General features: G+C 59.3%; 1 protein-coding gene across 2 annotated transcripts; it reads left to right on the plus strand.

Moving 5' to 3' along the window:
- Positions 1 to 5,005: 5,005 nt before the first annotated feature.
- MDFI (MyoD family inhibitor) lies at positions 5,006 to 20,753 on the plus strand. Of its 2 annotated transcripts, none has more exons than XM_058306705.2 (5): positions 5,006 to 5,104; positions 6,607 to 6,693; positions 13,980 to 14,159; positions 16,880 to 17,104; positions 19,970 to 20,753. In XM_058306705.2, exons 2-5 carry the CDS (start codon positions 6,618 to 6,620, stop codon positions 20,224 to 20,226), a joined length of 738 nt encoding a protein of 245 aa, XP_058162688.1. In that variant the 5' UTR covers positions 5,006 to 5,104; positions 6,607 to 6,617; the 3' UTR covers positions 20,227 to 20,753. The 2 variants fall into 2 exon arrangements, with proteins under 2 accessions (XP_058162688.1, XP_004462906.1); XM_004462849.4 differs by lacking the exon at positions 5,006 to 5,104 and adding an exon at positions 6,338 to 6,459.
- Positions 20,754 to 22,065: the final 1,312 nt, after the last annotated feature.

The raw sequence follows: 22,065 nt of genomic DNA on the forward strand, positions 1-22,065 counted from the left end.
AACTGGGGAGAGATGGTAAGGCACAAGGAATGGAGAAGCCAGCTCTATCTGTTTCTGGAGGTGACTTACTAAAGTGGCGGTGTCATTGGTGGGTATCTGGCAGGGGGCTCCAACAGTTTCCGTAAGAGTTTCAGCAGCATCCATAGATGCCTAGGCTCCCAGGTTGCTCCTCAGTGGAAGCAGTACAGTTCCAAGAGTAGCAGTAGCACTTACATCTGCTCAGCAACAAGTGTGGGTTTGTGGGTGCCAGCCCAGAAGTGGCAGCTGCTTCCTAGCCTCTAAAGGTCACCCCCTTCTCCCTTTTGATCAGCCACTCTTCCAACATGTTTGTAGCAAGCTACCTATATTAAACCCCCCTCAACATGAAGTGCAAATAGCTTCTGTCTTCCTGACTGGACACTAATTGATACAGATGGCAACACTACAGTGATAAACATGAAAGTGATTTGATTCTTATTATTGCAAGATCCGAAGTGGAAAGGAAACCCCCAACCCAAACTGTCAGCGACTTTCCCCTTCGTAGGGTCACGTTTTCATCCCACCTATCCACTTGACTGTTTGGGACAAGGACAGCCCAATGGGAGTCCAAGGGCAGCCTCAGGGGCCAGGATATGCTTCTCCCATCCCACACTCAACACTTTTCCTCCAGCTCTACCCCCTCCAGCATCCCCTGCCATCCGGTCTTATTTCCTTGGCTCTTAGGAAGTGATTTCTGATTATTTGGCTCAATCCCACTTTCCATAGTTTCTGTCCAGTTTGCTTGATTTGTTTTATACCTGTAGAGTTGGAATAGGGCCACAGGGGTAGACACAATTCCCTCTCCCCATCCCCCAATTTCACCCCAAGCGGCAATTCCTCCCCTAGAGCAGGTCTTCAGTTTAAGGCAAATATTCTTGAATGGGGGTTTGGGGGGGTCTGTATATCTCCTAGATTTGTATTGGAAAGGCTAGGTTTATTTTGGGGGGACTTTTTCAGAGAAGGTGCCCATCACTGCCATCAGATTCTCAAAGAAATACGGGATCCAGACAAAGCTATAACCAGCAGGTTAAGGCAAGGGTCTCTGTCAAGTGCATATAATGCTTCAGAAAGAGCAGTACTACAGAGCCATTGTCTCCAAAGTGGGGTGCAGGAAGAAGTGTCTATCTACATTTACTTCTGTGTATAGCAGATTCTTTTACGTTTACTTTTGTCTCACCTTTTTACTTTTCTGTTTTGACATATGCTTATTATGCACATTATATATTGATATAAAAACACACGCATATAATTTACAAGTAGATGTATATCGTTCATTCGATTTTTAAAAAATGATCTAGGTGTCCTGTCAAAATAGCTTGGAGATGGCCGCCTGAGGGCATCATCCGTGAGTAACAGCTCAGTCAATTAACTAATCACAGGGAGGGAGAGGGAGAGATTTTGAGATGGGTGTGGAGAATCCCTGATGGTCAGAAGCCCCCTCACCCACCCCTGCCCCCACCATCACCTCCACCAAAGAAAGACGGCGCTTAGGGGGAAGCATGTGGAGGCAGCAGGTGGGGCTGGGGGGCTGAGGGGCTTCAGCAAGTTACTTAACCTCTCTGGGCCTTCTGTTTTCTCAGCTGTAAAGTGAGGAAAATATTGGCACTTAACATGAATCAGTGTTTAATATTGTAACTGTTGAAGCGCTCACACCAAGTGTGCCTGTCACACAGTAAGCACTGTATAAGTATTTGTAAATAAAACTCAATGTAACAGAAATGTTGCCTTCCGCAGCTCCCCTCACTCAGGGATGGGAAGTGCTGGCAGCAGAGCTAACTTTCACCAGGAGGCGACTCTTCCCAGGTGCTCCCTTCGTTCTCAGCACAACGGAGAGGTGGGTACTGGTATCCCCAGGTTTACACGGGGGAAACAGAGGCTCGGAGCCTCCCAGCGATTTGCCCAGGATCACATGGCTGGTAGAAGTGACCAGGCCAGCATGCAAATTGGGTCTCTGTGGCCCCAAACCAAGCCCCACTCCTGCTATACCCTGCCAAGCACCACTGAGACCGAGTGAGGATGCAGAGGGCCACGTCCCATCTTCAGCAGTCAGCTCTGGTGGGGGGGGGGCGCCTTAAGGAGGGCATCACAGCTAAGGGCCATGGCAACGGTTGGCATGAACACCGCATGTGGCCTCAGAAAATGTGGTGCCAGTCCCTGTTCCACTCGTTCCTGGTGGCGTGACCTTGGGGCAAGTCATTCATCTCCCCGTGCCTCAGTTTCCTCATCTGTACAATGGGGATAATAACTACTTAGGCTGTTGTGGGCATTAATGAAAGCATCAAATCTACAAGTATTTAGCAAGGGCCTGGCATAGAAGACATTCTCAACTCATGTGTGCTCAATTGGACACGCCGCCATCCTCCCCCATCACCTGGGGCCCAGAGCTTCCCCTCCCCCCACCATGGGGCGCCCTCTCCTCCCAGAAGGGGGAGGGTTAGAGCCCTACTCCTAGCCCAGCACCCACCAGGGAGGGCGTGGGGGAGGGGAGCAAGAGGTTTTAGACTCCATCAGGCAGCTCCTGGCACACACGAACCTCTCCCCTACACACCCTCTTCTGGGAGGTTGTGCCCCTCTCCTCTCCCCTCCTGGGCCTTTCTCCAGGGTGCTGAGGCTACAGCTGTGGTCCAGCTGCAGAGCCGCCTGGTCCTCTTCCAGAGACAGGAAGCTGGGGAGAATTGCATGCGTGCCCGTCGCTGGGGAGGGGTGGGCGCCAGGCGCTGGAGCTGCGCCAGGACACGTGAACGCTTGTGTGCGAAGGACTTTGGGAGGCGAGTCCTGGAGTGGCCCGCTGCGCTTTGGGAGGCAGGAGGGCGGGCGCAGCGCGTGCAGGAGGGGACTGGTACCCTTTGTTGTCTGGAGAGCTCTGGGGGAGAGGGAGAAATAAGGCTTGGGAGCAGGAAAGAGCCCGGGGCTGGGCGCCTGGAAGCCTGGGATTTAGTGAGGTTTTGTAGCTAACTCAACTCGTGATGCGCTCTAGCCTCCCTTCCCCGGCCTGGCCTCTGTTTTCCCATCTATGCAACTGGAAATGTTTATTGCACATTCCGGAGCTGACACAATTCTAGGGAATATACTAGAGAACGAGGCAAGGTCCCTCCTCTCAAAGAGCTTTCATTCCACCAACAAGCAACTAAACAATAGGTCCAGTGGTGAGAAGGTCTATGAAGAATAGTACAGCAGTGTGGGGGGACACAGAGTGAGGGGTCTGGGAAGGAAGCTGGAGAAGGTGACAGGGGCAGAACCTAAAGGAAGTGAGGAAGGGGGCCCTGCGGTTATCTAGGGGAAGCACATTCTGAGCAGAGGGAAACACAAGTGCAAAGGCCCTGAGGTGGAATATGCCTGGCAAGTAAAAAACAAATAAAAAACATTGCGGAACCAGCATGGCTGGGAGGGAAAGTGGGGGGAGATGAAGGTTATGGAGGCAGGGCCCATCTTTTGGGGTCTGAAGGCCACTGTAAGAACTTTTCATGTCACACTGAACTGACACATGGACCCCAAGAAAACTGGACAAAGGTGGAGAGCCCACCTGGTGTTGCGGGGGTGGGCAGGAGAGGGGCACATCAGCAACCTCGGCTCATTGACCCTGGGGTCCCAGCCAGGCAGGAACAGGGCCGGGACCACGGTGAGACACGTGAGGTCTGGAGTGGGTGAGTCACTTGGCTCAGGTGCAAAACTTAAGAGGGCACCAGAAAACTCAGTAAGATAAACAATATTGTACTGTAATATTTTTAAAAGTCAAAATTAGTGAAAAAAAATCCGCGGTGAACCAAACTTTAAATAAAGGCGGGGTCTGAGCCTGAACTTGCACAACTTTATCCAACTCCCTTTACCCGAATTGTGGCCCTGGTCCCAATAAAATGTTATTTTCAAAAACAGGTGACTGACCCATGGGGCTGCAGTTTGCTGACTGCTTTTAAATATTACGTTAAAATATTAGTTATCTTGGCATTCCCTTAAATTTTGCCCCTCAGACAAGTGCTCACTCACCTCACCCTAGTCCTGGACCTGGATAATAAAGAAATGATGGCGTTACACATTGAGAGTCCCAGTGCTCTTCTGTCCTAAAGCTCAGAGAGGTGAAGAGCCTTCCCCAAGGAAACACAGCAGATGATGGAGCTGGGATCTGAACTGGAGTCCCATGCCAGGCCTACTGCCTGGCCATCGCAGCCTACCTGCTCTGTCCTGGATGTTGATTTTAATGAGGTTGGTGGGGTTTTTTTTTTGTTGTTTCGTTTTGTTTCAGATGTAGCTCAAGTGATCGAGTGTCTGCTTCCCATGTATGAGGTCCCGGGTTATAGCCCTTGACCAGTATCTCAAAAACAAACAAAACGATTTCTTTAAACTTTTTATTCAAGTATAGTAGTATACCAAAAAAAAAGTATATGCACCGTAAATGATCAGCTTGTTGAATTTTCACAAGCAAGTCACACCTGTGTAACTAGTACGTGGGTATTACGTTTAAAGCATTCTTCTTTATTTCCCCCAAATCAGACATGTTATTTAGTTGGTACTGGGACAAATTCAGAGGGCTTTTGAGAGGAGCAGGCAACTTCAGACAGTAAACTCAGGGCTGAGCCATCCAGAGTCTGCTCCCTGAGAAGAGACTGAGAAGCTTTTGGGGGCCCAGCGCGGGGGTCTGTGGTTCAGGCCCGGGAGGGGGGGGGGGGGCATATGCAGCCAGAGGACAGGGGAAAACTATGGGGGGAGGGTGCCCTGGAGACAGTGCCCCCACCTCGACTGGACCCGTGGAGGCAGGTGAGGTCCAGGTAAGCCGGTAAGAATGCAGCGGCCGCCAAGTCCCGGCGCGGGCACGTCCCAGTGACTCAGCCGGTGCCAGGAAGGGGGTGCCCGCCCCGCTCCCCAGAGCTGCCAGACAGCAGCCTGCTCCGGGCTGGCTCCGGGGACGCCAGCAGCACGCAGCCCGGCCCCGGGGGCGGGACGCCCTGGTCCAGCCCGGCCCTCTCCCTCCCGGCCCCCGGCAGCCCGGGCCCAGCGCGGGGACGCAGGCGCGGGTGGCGAGAGCGCGACCGGCGCCGTGGGGGCCACGTTGGTCCTGGCCCCGACGGCGCCCCGAGGACCTGCGAGCGCGGTAAGTCGCGACTGCGGGGAGGGTGGAGGGGTGACCGAGGGCAAGCCCGGCTCCCCGCGTCCCAGCTTTTCTTCCCCCGCGGCCGGAACGCCGGGCTCCGAGAGCTGGGCTGGCGCCGCCGCCGCCCTGACTGCTCGCTGCCCTGGTGGTGTGCAGCCCAGACGCGACTCGGAGGCGGCCGGGCCATGTGGAGCGGGGACGCGGTCCCCCCGCGGCAGCCCCGCCTGCGGACCCTCCCGCCCCCCCAAGTCCCGCCCGGCGGGCCGCAGGCTCCCAGCCTTGGAACATTCTCGGGGGCCCGGAGTCACGCCGGGGGGCCTCGAACTTCCTCGTACTACCTGGCAGCGTGTCCTCCCCGCACCCCGCGCCCGAGGAGGGACCCTGCTCACAATTCCAGATGTGCCGCCCCCGCTGGCCCCGCCGAGAGAGGCCCCCTCCCTCGCCTTGCTCCACGGACCCCCACCTTCGAAGGCCTCGCATTCCAGCCTGGAGCTGAAAGGGGCGCTGAATTCGGAGAACCTCTCTGGGCCTCCGAAGTTGGGTTTCGGACACAAATTCCCATGCACAGCTGGCAGGGGAGGGGGGATCAGGAGGGAAGCGGGGAAGGAGACTGGGTAGTCACTAACCGGATTTCCCGGAGGTGCAACTGGCGGCGGGGAGGGCGCGTGGTCTCTGAGTCCCCCACCCGCGGCACCCGCCGTAGGAGCCCGGGAAAAGCGTGCAGGAGGACTCGATCGCCCCCTTCCTTGGGCCAACAAAACTCGGGGGCCGCAGTTATTCAGACAATTGGCCGGAGGTGGTGTGGTCACCGCGGTCTCTCGCTCTCTTTCTATTGTTTTTTTTTTTTTTTTTTTCACAAACTTTTTTGCAGAGTTGAGGGCAGGCGAAGGAACACGCGCAGCTCCCTTGCTTGCAGCCCCTGGGCCCGAGGCGGGGGCGTGGGGGGGGGGTTTGGGGAGACCGGGGCCCCGCTTTGAGAGCGCGGAGGAAACGCGCCGAGTCGGCTTCCTGTGGGGGCTCGGGCCACGGCGCCCCGCGGACAGACGTGTCCGGCCCGGGCCGCGCGGAGACAGCCGAGGGGGAGAGGCCGTGGGGGCGGGGGCCGTAGCGGAGGCGAGGAGGGGGCGGGGAGGCGGGCAGGGGAGGAGCGAGGGGGCTGGTGGAAGAGAAGGAAGAAGGCGGGGGGCGCCGAGATGGGAGAACGGAGCGAGTGAGAGGGGAGGGGGCGCCCGGCGAGCACCGAGGAGCCGAGCGGCCCGGGCAGGGGCGCTGGCGGGGCGCCCGCAGCAGGCGCGCATGGCAGGCCCCGCGCACTGACCCGCGCTGGGCGAGAGCGCAGCGTGCCGCTGGCGCGAGTAAGTTGGTCGCTGGCGGCGCTGGAGGGGGGACAGGCGGGAAGCGCGCGTCGGCGGCTGGATCTCCCCGGCCCCCCTGCCCCCGGCACTCGGCTCCCAGGTCGCGGGGGTAGGTCGGCCCCGCGCGCTGAGCCGCGTTTCCCGCAGGTCCCGGGCCGATGTCCCAGGTGAGCAGCCAGCCATCCCCTCACTGCGACGCGCCCCATGGAGCCGCCAGCGCAGCCACGGGCCCAGGTAGGACCGGCCGTAGAGAAAGAGGATGAACGCGAGCGGGGCGTGCGGTGGGGGCGGGGGCGAGACCACCCCCTCCTCCCTGAGACGTCGGGGGGCGGTTCGGCGGAGCTGGGGTGGCGGCGGGGGCTAGGAATCTTGGAGTGGGGGACGGTCCTAGGAGAGTGGAGGGCTGGGGTGAGGGGAGGGCGCGGGACCCACGCGGCGGTTGCGCCAAGTTGGCTCCAACTCCCCCACCCCCAACGCCAGACGCACACACACACCGTGTTTGTCTGTCTGTCCGTCTGGGATTTGTGTCCCAGCCATTTCTGCCCAGTGTGTAAATATCTGTGGGGGCCTCGGGCCGGGGGGTGGTGTGTGAGTCTTTCTCTCCCTCCCTTCCCCCCCCGCCCAGCCCGAGGCCGGCGCTTCCCGAAACTTTTGTCCGCGCTGCAAGCGGCCCCTCCCCTCTCTCTTGCCTTCTCCTCTCCCTCGCCGCCCTCCCCTCCCCGGCGGACCAGTTCCCGCCGCCCCCACCCCGCAGGCCGAGACCCACGCAGACACACACAAGCGCAAATGCGCTCACCCCCCACCCAGTGTCTACAAACCTGGGTGAAATGCACGCGCTCCCCAACTCACGGGGTCTGCAGCCCCCCCGGGGATTCCGGGGTGGGGGTGGGTGGGGTTGGCAACTCCCTGAGCAGGTCTGGGGTGGGGATCCTGTGGGCTGTGGTTCCCCGTCCTTTCCCATTATTGTGCAGACGCTTCAACGGAGGGTCACTGTGAGAGACTGGGCGAGGGTGAGGCCAGGAGCCTCTGGGATTTGCGGAGAGGCTGGCGGAGGGGGTGCAGGAGTGTCGGCCAGATTTCAGGACTTTAATCCCACCTCCAGATTAGTCTCATTCCTTCGCCTGCCTCCCACCCAGCCCCCGTTCTCTTTCTCTCTCTTTGACTCTCTGAATATGGAAGGGGCTAGCCCTGCACCCCTGTGAGGCGCTAAGGACTGGCTGTTCTTGGACAAGCCCCTTCTCTCTGGCCTCAGCCTTCACATCTGCCCGCAGGGGCCTCTCTGCCTGCTGGGAGGGGCCCCTCTCCACGCTGCTCTACAGGTCCACCTGGTAGGGACACTGGAACTCCTGGCTCCCAGGACTCTGGAGGTGGAGGGGGGCCTCCTAATTCAGAGGGAGGACAAGTGGGAGATGCCTGGCCAGGGGCCAACACATAGTTGAGGCTAATGTGTGTCTGCCGTGCATCTTCTCTAATCCTCAGATTTCCTCTTCTCCTGGGAGGGCCCCTGGAGCAGGGACTTCTGGAGAAGCTCTGCAGAGAAGGAGGCTCCTTGGGCCTGGAGAGCGAGCTGGGGGCAGGGGCTGGGAAAGGTCTTTCTCTGAGTCTGGCAGCCTTCTCTCCCTCCTCCTTGCTCACGCTCCCGCCTCTCCCCCAGCCTCCCACTTTTCCCCACTTTCTTCCTCCAGCCCCAGAAGGACGTGCAGGGGGCTAACTGTGCTCAGGGCCGGGGCAAGGGAGAGGGTGGACTATTGGGAGGGCTAAGCCCAGAGCTGTAACTTGAGGCCCCCAGCCCCCCAACCCCCTCCCCAGCCTGGGCTGGGCCAGACAATGCCGCTTTCATTGCGCCAGGCCTCACTCTGCCGCCCTGGGAGAATCAGCCTGCTGCCCAGGAAGCCCAAACCACAGGAAACCCAGCCAAAACCCCACAGACGCCTGCAGCCGAGACCAGAATCCCCCACGCTCCCTCCTGAGCACTGACAGAACAGCGCGGCCACAGCGCTGCTCCCCCGGGGGCCCTGCTGGCAGGACAGCCAGAGAGCGAGCTGGCCCCTCCCAGCCGCTGCCTAAGAGCAGATGGGGCACTAGGGTACCGGGGGCAGCTCTGGCTGGGGCAGATGGCCAAGCCCCCATACACTTGGCTCCCCCAGTGGCCTCCTCCCCACCCACCCCTGAGAGCCCCCAGAGGCTGGCTCCCTAACCCACAGCAGATTTCTGCCCAGCACCGGGGCGTCACATTCCTGCTCGTGGTTCTAAATTGAACTTCCTGGGGAATTGGAGCCTTCAGACCTAAAATAAAACCAATCTGACCCAGCCTAACCGGGCAGCTCTGGGCCTCGTGGTCCTCGCCCCACTGGCCTGTGACTGTGACCAGGGGGCTCTCCTTAACAACATGTGCATTACAGGAGTCTGTGTCCTCCAACCTCCTTGGGGTTCAGAACCAGGTGCCCTAATCCTTGGCCCTCCATTCTCTCTCCTTCCCCCTACCTGGGGCATTCCAAACTGCAGAACGCAGTAGTCATCCACAGACCTTTGTTGTGCCCGCTGGGGGGCAGAGCCAGATGCTGACACTTCCTCAGGCCCAAGGGAGTGAGGTGGGGAGAGGAATAGTCCGCTTGAGAAGCCCAGACTTCTATAATTGACAACAGGGGCGCTGGGTGCTAAGTTCTTAGCAAGGAGGGCCCATAGGCTGGAGGGTCAGGGAACGCTTTCTAGAGGAAGAGATGCACTTGAGATGGGTCACGAGGATGGGTTGGATTTGGGGGGTGCAAGAGGGGAGGGGTAGGACCCTCTGGCCCAGAGGAACATGTAAGCACGGGTGAACTGGTCAGAAGGCCTGGTGGTGGCCCGGGTCCTTGGAGAGGACAGTCTGCCTGGAACATGGTATCCTTGTACGTTGATGACCTTGAAGAGGTAGACTGAGGCCTGAAGGCTGGGTCAAGGGGTGATCTGAATGATGGGTTCCAGCTGCCACTCTCCAGCCAGAACAGGTACTAGCCCTCTTTTTCCAGAGATGGTCAGAGCTCTAGGGGAAAGGCCATATCCACTGCCCACAAAGACCCTGGAGAGGGCTGGATGTGAGGGACCAGGCGCTGGAGATCCCGAACGTGGGCTCTCCACCGCAGCCAGAGGCCTGGCGGCCAGAACCCCCAAGGGCACTGTCCAAGCTCGCAGTGAATCTATTGCACCTGAAAGACATTCCCTCTCCTCTAGGTCCAGGAGCACCCCACAACTCAGGGCATTGACCTCTATGGGGCGGGAGAGCTTTGGGGCACAGGGACAGCTGCTGCCTTTCTGTATTTCCCCCTTGTGGACAGGGGCTCTTGAGAGGAGGGTTCCACTTAGAACTGTCACCAGCATGTATCGTACTCCCTCCCCCCCTTAAATCAAAGGGAGCAGTTGTGAGGCTGTGCAAGCAGATGGCCCCTACTGGGAGGAAGGGGCGGCAGGCGCCTTGATGAAGGACAGGTCCCTCTCGGCCTTTGCCGGCCACTCCTTCCCTCCCACCCGCTCTACATCTCTGCGCTCTTGGACGTCTCTGATGGAATTTCTCCTCCAAAATGCTCTTCCTGCTGTGGCTGGACAGCAGTTCTCTAGGTCACAGGAGGAAAGCTGGGTGCTCCGGCCTCTTGAGACACGCGCACTTGGGCTCCGCCTCTTGCCTGTGCTTCGGCTCCTTCTGCTGCACTCGCCCTCTCTTTGTCCGGCCTCTTGGTGTCCCGTCCCTGCATGGCAGCGTTCTCATTCCCGGATAGGCTTATTCTGTTTCCACGTCTCCCAGCGCTTCGTTCACTTTCCTCTTCTGCCCCCAGGGTGGCTTCCTCAGGCATCTGCTGGCCGCCTCTGCAGCCCTGCCTGGCTCCAGGAGCTCTGCCCCTCTGTGTTTCTGAGTCACTATTCCTGAACTTGGTTTTCTTCCCTCCCGGGTGTCTCCTGAGGGCTGATGGTCACCCTCAAGTGGCAGATTTTCTGCAGGAGAATCTCCTGGCCACTTGGTCTCAGCTCTCTGTAGTTTCCTGGCCCCAGGTTCAAGGCTTTGTGCATGACTCAGGAGGCTGCCCCGAGAGTGGAGACGGTATGGGTGAGGAAGGCAGAGATGGGGACACCACTGTCCTTAAACTCTGTCTCTCACTGCCCCCCCTCTGACCCTGGGAGCCACGAGAGCAGAAACGCTAGCTCTCTGTAGTGGAATTAGTGGTGTTCCCCGTGCACCCTGGTGACCTTCAGAGAAAGCCTAGAAGGTGACACGCAAGCCCTCCACGCCCCAGCTGTTGGTTTAGCGTAGCAGCCCCAACCCCACCAAGCGGCCTGCAGCTCCAAGTTCAGGCTGCAGCAGTTTGTCCTGCGGTTCCTCCCACCCTTCTCAGAACTCAAGACTCCCACAGGCATTGCCTTCTGCACGAAGCCTGGCCGCACACCACCCTGTCTAGACCAAAAACCCGTCTTCTCAGCCTCCACGGTTCTTTTTTAATTAGAGAAGCTGTCGGCTTACAGAAGAGCCATGCAGAAAATAGAACTCCTATATATTATTAATATTTCGTATTAGCATGGTACCTTTGTTTCTAGCCACAATTCTTGTAGCTACCCCTACTGTAACAACTGACCCTCGGTGTATGTGACCGCCCCGTCCCCATCCTGACAGAGCCCCTGAGGTGGTGACCTGTTTTAGGGGGCACCGGGGATTGAACCCAGGACCTCGTACTTGGGAAGCAGGCGCTCAACCACTGAGCTACATCCGCTCCCCAGGATGTCAGAACGTACCCTATAATCCTTCTGACTCTGAATTTACCCAGTCTGAATATCTGATGCAAGTGAAAGCATTCAATGTTTGTCTTTTCATGTCTGGCTTCTTTCACGTGGCGTCGTGTTTTTGAGGTTCACCCTCTTCCACTTGTGTCAAATATCTAGACGCGGCAAATTCATAGAGACAGAAAGACTCTAGGGTACCAGAGGCCAGGGGTCGGGAATGGGGAGTTACCACTTAGTGGGTACGGAGCTTCCGTGTGGGGTGATCCCCCCCCCTGTGAGGTGCCACCAGCCCCGTCCCAGGAACGACGATGGGCCTGATCCCACGTAGGATCCCAGGGAGGCACCAAAGGGGAACCAACTAAATGGAAGCACGGGAGGCCAGAAAATGGGGCCCCCTCACCCCCACCCCCGGCTAAGGATGGAGAAGTCAGATGGCTCCTCCAGACCACGTGGCTGGGACAGGGCGGGGCAGGCACAGGGAGAGGGCACCTAGGAGGAAGAGGCTGCCTGCCAGGCCCCGAGCCTGGGCCACCCCACTCAGGCCACGCTGGCATGGAGAGGGCCCTAATTCCCAGGAAGGGCGCCACCTTCCCAGCTGCAGACTGTGGCCCCAGAGGCACCTGCCTGGCCCTGAACCAGGAGTCCTGACTCTCGCAAGTGGTGGAATCAAAGATTTCCTGAGCTGGGAGCTGTAAGATCCAAGCCCTGGTGTTTTTTGTTTTGTTTTGCTTTGTTTTTTTCCCCAGTTACCAGCTTGGACAAGTTACCAGAACTTGGGTTACCTTGTGTGTAAATGGGGATCCCAGTGCTTATCAGAGAGTCAATGAAATGCTCACAGTGGCACAAGCATGCAGGGAGCAGTTCATGAACCAGCCTGCCCTCGCCCTCTCCTTCCTCTCCTTCCTTCCTTCCTTCCTTCCTTCCTTCCTTCCTTCCTTCCTCCCTCCCTCCCTCCCTCCCTCCCTCCTTCCTTCCTCCCTCCCTCCCATCCTTTCCCTTCCTCCCCTCTTTCTCTTCCTCCCCCTCCCCCTGCCCTTCCCCTCTCTCCCTGTGCTGTTTGGTTTCACTTTTATTGAACACCTACTATGCACTCTTCTACTCCCCCCACCAGGTTCTCCCCGCCCCCCCACCATCTCACAGGGCAAGCCTGGCACTGCAGGTGCCCTCACCTACCACCTCCAGGCTTTCTCCCCTTTCCCTCTGCTTCAGGTCTTGGCACCTGTGGGCTGCACCTCAGGCTGGAGCAGAGACTTCTCACCTTGGGGCTACAGGCCCAAAAAGCAGATGAGGCTGGAGAGAGCCCAGCCCTCCGGGCAGCCACGGGCACCCTGACCCGGGCTCCCAGCAAGTAACTGCAGCGTCCTGGTGTCCCAGGAGCTCGGCCCCTCCCTCCTCCCTGCCCCAGCTCCTGCCTCCAGGCAGGGCCTGTGGTGCCCCTGGGCAGGCCTGAGCAGGCCACCCCGTGCTCCCCAGGTGGGGCCTCTGGGGCCTCCTTCCCCCGGTCACAGGGGACCAGGGTCTTTGGGACAAGAGCCCTGCAGGGGCTGTGGGGCCAGAGGCCCAGCAAGCAAGCAGAGCCCCTGGCTCTTCCCCTCTGGACGCCCTGACCTGTGTGCCCAGACCTTCCTCATCCTCTAATCATCCCCCCCTGCCCCTCTCTCTCTTCCTCTCATTTGGAGACAGCTCAGAGAAGGACACCAGACGTGAGCACCTCCCTCTTCTCTGAGTTCTTCATTTCTCGGCTCCCTGCGCCTCTGGGGGGGGTGGGGACAGATGGGTGGGTGCTCTCCTCTCTCTTCCACCCTCTCTGTTGCTCGGCCTCCCCCTCCCCCTCAGTCTGTGTCTCTCTGAGTCCCGCTGTATCCCTGCGTCCCTGCCCCTTTCTCCCAGAATGGTGGGGGGGGGGCATCCCCAGGAGCGCAGTCACTCCGTGGCACACCCTGGGGTCTGAGAGGTGCCCGGTTGCCCGGACCCCTTGACCCCCAGCTTCCCACCCGCCACCCCCCCACGCCATGCCTTGCCCCAGGGCCCTGGCCCTGCCGCCTGGGGAGTTGTAGGTTGGGAGGTGGCCGCTTCTGCCCTCCGCCCACCCTGCCTCAGGGGCTGGGAGCGCCACTGTAATTACGTGGGCTGCGGTTCCCTGGGCTGCCTTCCCCCCTTCCCTCTTCCTGCCCGCAGTCCCTCTGGGCATTGTCACCCTCTCTCGTGACTCAGTTTCTCTCCGTCTCCCTCCAGTGGGCTCGCTTCTTGCGCCTCTGCCTCTGACCCTGTTTTTATCTTCTCTCTGTGAGCACTTTCCCTTCCCTGGGGTCTCCGCCCCCTCCCTGCCCGGGCCTGCGCGTCCCTGCGCGTCCCTGGGTTTCTCTGGGTGCCTCCTGCCCACCCGGCTTCCCCCGCTGGGCTGCGCTCTCCCGCCCGCTTCTACCTTTCCCTGGCCACGGCTTCTGCCACTCCCTGTCCCTCCATCACTGACATCTGTCTGTCCTCTCTCGCGCTGAGCTTCTGCCTCCTCGAGGCTTCCCTTTATACTGCACAGCCCTGGGCCCTCCCCCACCGCGTGCACACGCACAGACACGCGCGCGCCCTTGCTCGCTCACAGGCTGTGGCTTGGGGACTGGCTATTTTGGAGCCTGGCACTGGTGACAGATTGAAGGGCTGGGTGCAAAGACTGAGACCAGGGGCTCCCTGGGAATGCTGGGCTGTGGGAAGTGCGCCAGGACTGGGGGACCGGAAGGACACCTGAAACGTGCTTTGGTCATCTGCTTTTCCCCTAGCCCAGACCCCGCCCCTCCTACCTGGGCTGGAGGTAGTAACAGCATCCGCTGACCCTGTGGAGGCGGCACCAGAGGACTCCCTGGAGGAGGAGGCGCACCCTGTGCCCCAAGGCAGTGGCTCTGGGGCCCACCCAGCCCTGGGTGGCCCTGACTTCGATGTCCCCACAGAAGCTGTGACATGTGAGTCCTAGCAGGCTGGGGGGCTGGGGTAGAACACGTGGGGGTGACAGTCCAGCTAGATGGGCAAGAAGGCGGAGGGTGCCCACGGGTTCCCACTCCTGGCCAGGGCCTTGAGGGAGGTGGTACGGGCAGTGGGACGGCGGAAGACAATCACTGCCCTTGGCCGAGGAAGAAGGTTCACGTACAAGACGATTCGTAGGCAGGGGCGGAGAGACCCCTCTCCCCGGGAGGAGGGTGGGGGGGCCTGCAGGGCTCCAGGGGCGGAAGGAAGGAGCGCGGCTCGGTGGAGAAAGGGGCACCGTGCCCCTCTGTTCCCAGGCCCCCATGCCTGGTCCTGGGAGGGAGGGAGTTCTCTACCCCTCCAGAGCAGGGGAAGGGGCCGCTGGACACAGGCCACAGCTACTCCTTACCCGCCCCCACCCCATCGACAGACACTTTTTTACTTCCCAACTTTTTTTTTCCCCCTGCAAAGATCTCACATGCTCTGCAGGCCAGCCGGGTGGCTCTCCCCAAGCTCATTTTACAGATGACCACAGTGAGCCCCGAGGCTCAGTCGCCCCGGTCACAGGCAGGGAAGCGCAGGGCCCGGGGCTGCCTTCAGCCCGGGCACCCGGGGCTCAGCCGGGCTCCCTGGAAGTCAGGGTCACCAAACCCCGCTGGCACCCGGCCCTCGGCCTCCTCCACACACACCCGCCCGCAGAATCTAGAGAAAGAGGTCAGCGCCGTGGGCCCCGAGGAGGGGCCGGCCTGGGAGCTGGACAGACATTGCCTGTGTCCGTGGGCCCAGGGTGTTTGCTCTGTGACTCAGCCCGGCGCCGCCCCCGGGGCCGCGGCCACAGGCGAGCTCCGCGCCCGCCGCGCCTCCCCGCGCCTTCCGCGGGCCACACCCTCCTGGCCTCCGGTCCCTCTGCCCATGTCTAGGCAGGGGGCACGGGAGCTGGCCAAGGGCTGTCCAGTCACCCTCCGTGGGTCGGGAGGGGGCGGGCGGGATGGGTCAGGGCTGGCCGCTTCCCACGGCCTTAGCCCTGTTTGCGCAGAGGCACGCCCCCGGCACGCCCCCGGCACGCCTCCAGGCCAGCGGCTCCCCGCAGGGAGCCTGTCCAGAGCCTGTCTGGGCGCCCCTCCTCCCAGCCTCCCCCTCCTGGTCCTCCTCTCCATCCGCTCCCTCCACTGCCTAGCTGTGGGACCTATGGCAAGTTCAAACCTCTCTGGACTGCAATTTTTTAATCTGTGAAATGGGACCCATAAAAATAGAATTTTTATGATGCTTATACGAGTCACTGCATGCTACATACAAAGCTCCAGTACTGTACCCGGCACATAATAATCACTCAGAAAAAAAAGTAAGCTACTGGTTATAAGAGTAATGATTTGTGATCCTGGCAGGTTATTCGCCAGTCCCTTGACTCCCAACCTCTGCCCCTAAACTTGTCCTCTGAGCCTTCAGGCCGGTCCCACCTCTACCACTTGGTAGCTGTGTGACTTTGGGTATGCTCCTGTACCTCTCTGGGCCACACTTTTCCTCATCTGTAAAAGGAGGATAAGGCCCTGTAGAAATCCTAAGAGGACTCAGTGACAGAATTGTTAGCACACCAAGTGCTCTCTGCACAGGGCTGGTACACAGTCAGTGCTCAATTAGCACTCCATGTTATGACTTCTCCCGCTACTGGAAGGCCTGACACTCTCATCCGAGGGAAGCACTTGAGGTCACCTTCCCCTCTTCTCGGCCCCCAGGGCGCCCAGATGCCTCCTTCCTACCACGATTCAAATGCAGAGGCCAGGTTTGGAGAGAGTGGGATTCTGGATCCCAGAGCTTGAGGGACCCCAGTGCCCTACGTGTCCAGAGGGGGCCTCAGGGCTGAAGGCCCCGCCTCTACACACAGACACACCCCCATCTCTCGAGGACAGAACAGTGGGGCATCCGTGAGTGAGGTAGGGGCGTTGGGGGGTCTCCAGGTCAGCCTGCCTGCTCTCCACGGACGAAGCTCAAGTGTGTCCGTCCATCTGGGGTGGAGACCCGGGCTTCCTGGAGGTAGAGGTCTCCCTGCTGCTCTCCCTCTCCCTTTCTTCTCTCCTTCCTCACCCCATCCCCAAGATCCCTCACCACACTCTTCCTGCCAGCTGCCCCCACCAAAGTAGGACGGGGAGGTGGCGGGGCAGGGCAGGAGGCTTGAGCGGGAGGGAGAAGCGGGAGATAGAGGGGCTGCTGTGAGGAGCCCCTGGATTCCAGGGGCAGGGCGTACATCTCCAAACAGATGTTTCCAATAAATCAACCAGCACACCAAGGGCAAAAACAGCCGGGGGCTTGGCAGAGGCCAACTCCAAGGTTAACTGCTTCGTTGCTGTCCCCCCCCACCCCAGCCAAAGCACCTCCTGCCCAAAGCCCACGACCCCAAGATCCGAAGAATTGATGTCACATTGGGTAAGAAGGCGGGGCCCGGGGCTCCAAGCCCCGCCCCTTGCCTTGTCTCTCTGTCTTTGCCAAGAACCAAAGCAGGACTGTGTTGTGGAATGAGCACTGGACTGGGAGTCCAGAGCCAGGCCCAGCTTTGTGGCTGTTTCATGGCGTGCCTTCTCTCGGCCTCAGCATCCGCGTTTGCACAAGTCTCCCTAAGTGCCATGTGGTTTTTTGAAGAGTAGAGAAGGCACAGGTAGAGCAGGGCCCTGGGGGGCTGTTGCTCACCCCCCTTCCTCATTGCCCTTTCTCTTCAAATCTCCAGGTCAGCCTCAGGGGAACCCCTTGGGCTGCACCTCACTACTGCCGAACGGCTCTGGCCACCCCTTGGAGCTGGGTGGCGCCAGGCGGGCAGGGAACGGTGCCCTGGGTGGCCCCAAGGCCCACCGGAAGCTGCAGGCGCACCCATCTCTCGCCAGCCAGGGCAGCAGAAAGAGCAGGGCCAGCTCCAAGTCTGCCGCCTCCCAGATCCCCATCCAGGCGCAGGAGGGTGAGTACCTGCCTCCCACCTCTTCCTGGGAGAGGTCTCCAAAGCTGGATCCTTCCCAGCTTCACCTGGTTCTGGTTAGAAATGCAGTTCCTAGCCTCACTCCAATCTGAATCTTGGCGGGGGGCAGACAGGAATCCGTATTTTAATACGCGCTCCAGAGACTCTAATGCTCGCCCAAGTCTGAGAGCCTTGCAAAGTACTCCTGCTGGACATGGCGTGGCACACCCAGATTATCAGGACCAACGTCACCCAGAGTGGCTGTAACAGGGAACGGAGCTGTCTGGGCTGCACCAGCTTAAGCCACCCCATTTCTGGAAACAGAAATTGTCCTGGAGGAGGGGGGCATCTGTTCAGTGAGAGCAGGATGATATTCAATCAGATGCTTAGCTGGGGGGTGGGGGGGTGGGGGAGAAGTGCAAGGTGCAGTGGGAGGTCAGAGGACCCAAATACATCAGCCGTTGTCCCTGCAACCCACAGTTACTCTGCAGGGCTGCTGTGAGCAGCCAGCTTCCCCCACCCTGAGAGGCATCAATTCCTCACGGGACACCAGCTGCCTGACCTCGGATCTTTAAGTGATTCTGGCCCGTGTTGAGGGACCCTGGAACAGGATTCAATTTGTAGCCATCCCACTTGCATATAAAACTTTCAGAAACCCTCCATCCTCTGATTTGGCCCAACCGTCTCATTTATGAAGGGGATTAATATTTGTTTCCTTGACTGCTCAAGCAAATACTGTGCAGTGGGTTGGCTTGAATGATGGGAATTTGTAGGCTCACATTTTGAGGCTAGGAAAAGTCCAAAATCAAGGCATCCTCAAGGCAGTGCTTTCCCCAGAAGACGTCACATTCTGGGCTGGCTTCCACTGGTGCTTGGCCCTCAGCTCTTCTGTCACTTGGCAATGCACATGGTGGCCTCTCCTTTCCCTTCTGGGTTCCACTGGCTTTCGGCTTTGGCTTCTCCCTCTCTGACTTTCTCTCTCTGTGACTTTCCCTGTTAAGGCTTCAGTTGTAGGACTAAGACCCACCCTGGCCCATACCTTAGCTGAAGTACCACATCAAAAGAGCCTTTTTACAAGGGCTCATACTCATAGAAGCGGATGAAGTTAAGAACATGTTTTCCTGGGGTACATACAATTCCACACCACCACAGGGGTATCGTTCATTTCAAATTCCCTGGGCCTGAGATAAAAGACCCAGTCCCTGCCCTCAAGAAGCTCTCACAGGAGAGAAACAAATGAGCAATCATCATACAATGTTGGTAAGTGCAGTGATCAAGCCACACACCGAGGATTATCTATGTGAGCTCCCCAGCCCGGAAAGCTGGGAAAGGAAGTCTGGGAAGGCTCTCTGGAGGAGGTGACATCTGAGTCTAATGGAAGAGTAGGAGGATCTAACTAAGGGGAGCATAAACACAAGGGTGATTTATGTGTGCCTAGATTATGGAGTTCAAGGTGAGGAACAGTAGGAGGTGCAATTTTGGGCAGGCACGGACTCTTGGAGGGCCTTAAAGACCCTCCTATGGACCTGGACTTTATCAGGAGGACAACAGGGAGCCATGGGAGGATTTTAAACAAGGTCCTGATCTCATCAAATTCACATTTGAAGAGAACGGTCCTGATCCAGTTTGGAGCGAGATGGCAGAGGTTCTGGCTGTAGGAGATCCTAATCCCTCCATACAGAAATTGGAGGGAGTTGGGCAGTTAGACCCTCCATGGCAGGATGAGATCCCAGAGAATGAGCAGCCTTATGCCAGGGGCCCAGGTGGCCAGAAGAACTGGCCACTACTCCACAACCTGGTTCCTGGGAGGGGTGCAGGCTCAGCACCCCAGCTCTGCGACTTCCCAGTGGGGAGTGCATGCATGAATACATTTATCTTTTATTTTTTTGAGCACCTACTATGTGAAAGGTACTCTTCTAGATTTTTGTAAAATAGTGAACAAAACAGAGATAACCTGCCTTTGCAGAACTTACATTTTAGTAGTAGGAAGTGACAATAAGTGAATTGTGTGCGATGTTGGATGGTGAAAAGTACTCTGGGGAAAAGGTAACGGCGGGGGGGGGGAGTGCTGGATGAGACGGGCAGATGCTCACAGAAGGTGAGCATTTGAGCAAAGAAGTAAAGAAAGTGAAGGAGCGAGCTGTGTGTGTCCCCCGGACGGGTGTCCCAGGCAGGCGGTGCCTCTGTGCCTGTGGGCAGCCAGGGACTCAGTGCGAGGGAGCGTGGGGGGAGCAGACAGAGGGACGCAGAGAGGGGCCAGGGCCTGGGTGAGGGGCGGCATTGCAAGGACTTGGGCTTTTACTCAAGTGAGGTGGGGCCTTTGGGGGGTTCTGAGCAGAGAAGGGACAGCAGCCAACTGAAGAGTGTAAAGGAGAACAGATCCAGGGGGCAGGGAGGGTTCAAGGGAGTGTTCAAAGTCAGCAGAGTGACTTTGGCCTCATTTGCTTCATCTGTAGAATGGGACTTAACAGTAGCCCCCACCTCTCAGAGTGGGAAGTCTGATGGCTCTAATTCATGTTTGGCATGTAGAGCAGTGCCTGGAACATTCCATTGACTGTGTTTGCTAAATAAATAAACTAAGAGTGATTAAGCTCCAGACTCGCTGTGCTGCAGCTCCCACCCTGCCACGTGCAGGGTGGATGTGGTGAACGCACAGCCCCCCACCTCCACCCGTGCCTCAGGGTCGTCAGCTGTGAGGCAGGGTTCCAGGTGGTCCCCAGGCTTGGGGCTGCGGGGAGAGCTGCGGGAGCCTCGTGGGTGCAAGTGCCTCCCACCAAGCCTGCATGAAGTGAGCCCGCAGCACCCCACCCCCGGCCCTGGCCGTTCTGCGCACGCGAGCGCACACAGACACGTTCTCCCTGCCCGCAGACTGCTGCGTGCACTGCATCCTGTCCTGCCTGTTCTGCGAGTTCCTGACCCTGTGCAACATTGTCCTGGACTGCGCCACCTGCGGCTCCTGCAGCTCGGAGGACTCGTGCTTGTGCTGCTGCTGCTGCGGCTCGGGGGAGTGCGCCGGCTGCGACCTGCCCTGCGACCTGGACTGCGGCATCCTGGACGCCTGCTGCGAGTCGGCCGACTGCCTGGAGATCTGCATGGAGTGCTGCGGCCTCTGCTTCTCCTCCTGACCCGCCGCCCGCGCCCGCAGCCGCCGAGCCCGGGGGCCCGGCCAGCCCCCGCCCCGCCCAGTGCCGTCAGAGCCCCGGCCCCGCGGGGAGCGGGGCGCCCCGAGGGGCCCCCTCTGTCTTTGGGCCCGCGGCAGAGAAGCCAGGTCTCTTCGCCGGGTCCCAGGGTCAGACCTGGGGGGGGGGGGGATCGGACGAGCGAAGGAGAAGCGCTGGGGAGGGGGGGCGGGGGCTGTCCCTGGACCAGGTGCCAGGGCTGCAGAACACTGTGAAAGTCAAGGGCGGGCAGGACGTGGGGGGCCGGGGGCTGTGCGCTTCTCTACCTCTCCCCGCGCCTGCTGCCCGCCTTCCCCCGGCTACCCCGAGCTTAGAGGGCGGCAAAATGTGAAAAGAGGCCCCGCCCCGCCCCGTCTCCTTCCCGGGGCGCTCTGGGGGCTTACCCTCACGCTGACTTGAGAGGGCAGGGCTAGGCATGGGCCTTGGGGGGGAACAGCACGGAAAAGACTGGAAGGGAAGAGGGGGGGAATGGGGGCGGGTCTGTTCTATTTGTTGCTGTAAATAAAGATGTTTGTCCATCTCTGGTTTCTTCCGACCTCCTGTGTAATTTCCATAGACCAGGACTCTCGAAAACATGCCCCCCAAAGGCCTCCCTGCTCTCTGGCATCCCTTCCTCTTCTGCTTTTCTTACCCTCAGAAGCCTGCCCTTCCCACCACATTCTCCCCCCTCTCCCGCTCCCACTCCCCACGGTTACCTCCCCTTTCCTGCCCCAGGGAGGGGAGGCCCGAGAGGGCAGCAGTAGCCCTTGGCATGGACTTCATTAACAGCCAGACGTGCTTGGTTTTGATTTCATCCATCTCCTGCTGACTCCAGCTTCTCGAAGGCCCAGCCTAGGAAGTTGCTCCAAGGCGGGCCACGCCCTCATCAGTGGTCGAGGGGTGCCCAGGAGGGGGCCCCAGCCTGACACAGGCTGGACCTGCACCTGGGCGTCACCAGGAGGCGAGCTGTGGCCCGAGTGGGGCTCACCCAGCCCAGCCACAGTCCCCCGATTGCGGGGAACCTGTGGGAACCCCAGGCCACCTGTCCAGTGCCCTCGGTGTGCGGAGGGAGGGGTCGGGCCTGCAGTGGCAGGTCGGGGTACTGCACTTTCCTAAGGGAGCGTGGGCTCTGGGGAGGGCCGGCTGGACAGAGTCCCCCTCTCCTGGACCAGTAGGGGACCTAGAGAAGTCCCGGTTGAGTGACCTCAGGCCAGGGTCAGTGAGAGACGTCCTGTGGCAGGGGTCTTGGATTGTCTCGAGGAGAAGGACAGCTGAAGAAGGCTTCTGAAAACAGGGACGTGACGGGAAATTGGTGGGCACCGCTTCCAGGAACAAAGGCTGCCGTGGGCTGGAGGGATTCTGGAAAGAAGGAGGGGTCTCGAGAAAGGGCCAAGTGAAATCGGAGCTCTTTTAAGGAATGCCCGGTAAGTGAGCAGCGCCAGGTGGGGGGAGCTGGGTTAGCAGGAGGGAGAGGTAATAGGCAGTGAGGAGCACCCCCCATCCCTCCCCTCACCGTACACCCCCACCCCACCCCACCCAGGCCTCTGTGTGGGACTGGGAAGTTTGCTGACCTCTGGGATCACACAGGAAACCCAGGACACAGGAGGTGACCTGCACGGGGTCGCACAGTCAAGGTCAGCATCAGGAGAGAAGCCCCGTCTAGGTTCCCAAAGCTCGTTTATCTGTTTGTGTTTTTTTCATTCAGATATTTCTGTTGAGTTATTGCGTGCCCAAGGTATGAAGGGGTCAAAAGTCCACAACGCTCAGGCCCCTCAGCGTCCTGTGCCCCAGCCGCTCAGCTTTCCC

This window comes from Dasypus novemcinctus, chromosome 11 (genome assembly GCF_030445035.2).
Source record: "Dasypus novemcinctus isolate mDasNov1 chromosome 11, mDasNov1.1.hap2, whole genome shotgun sequence".
NCBI lineage: Eukaryota > Metazoa > Chordata > Mammalia > Cingulata > Dasypodidae > Dasypus > Dasypus novemcinctus.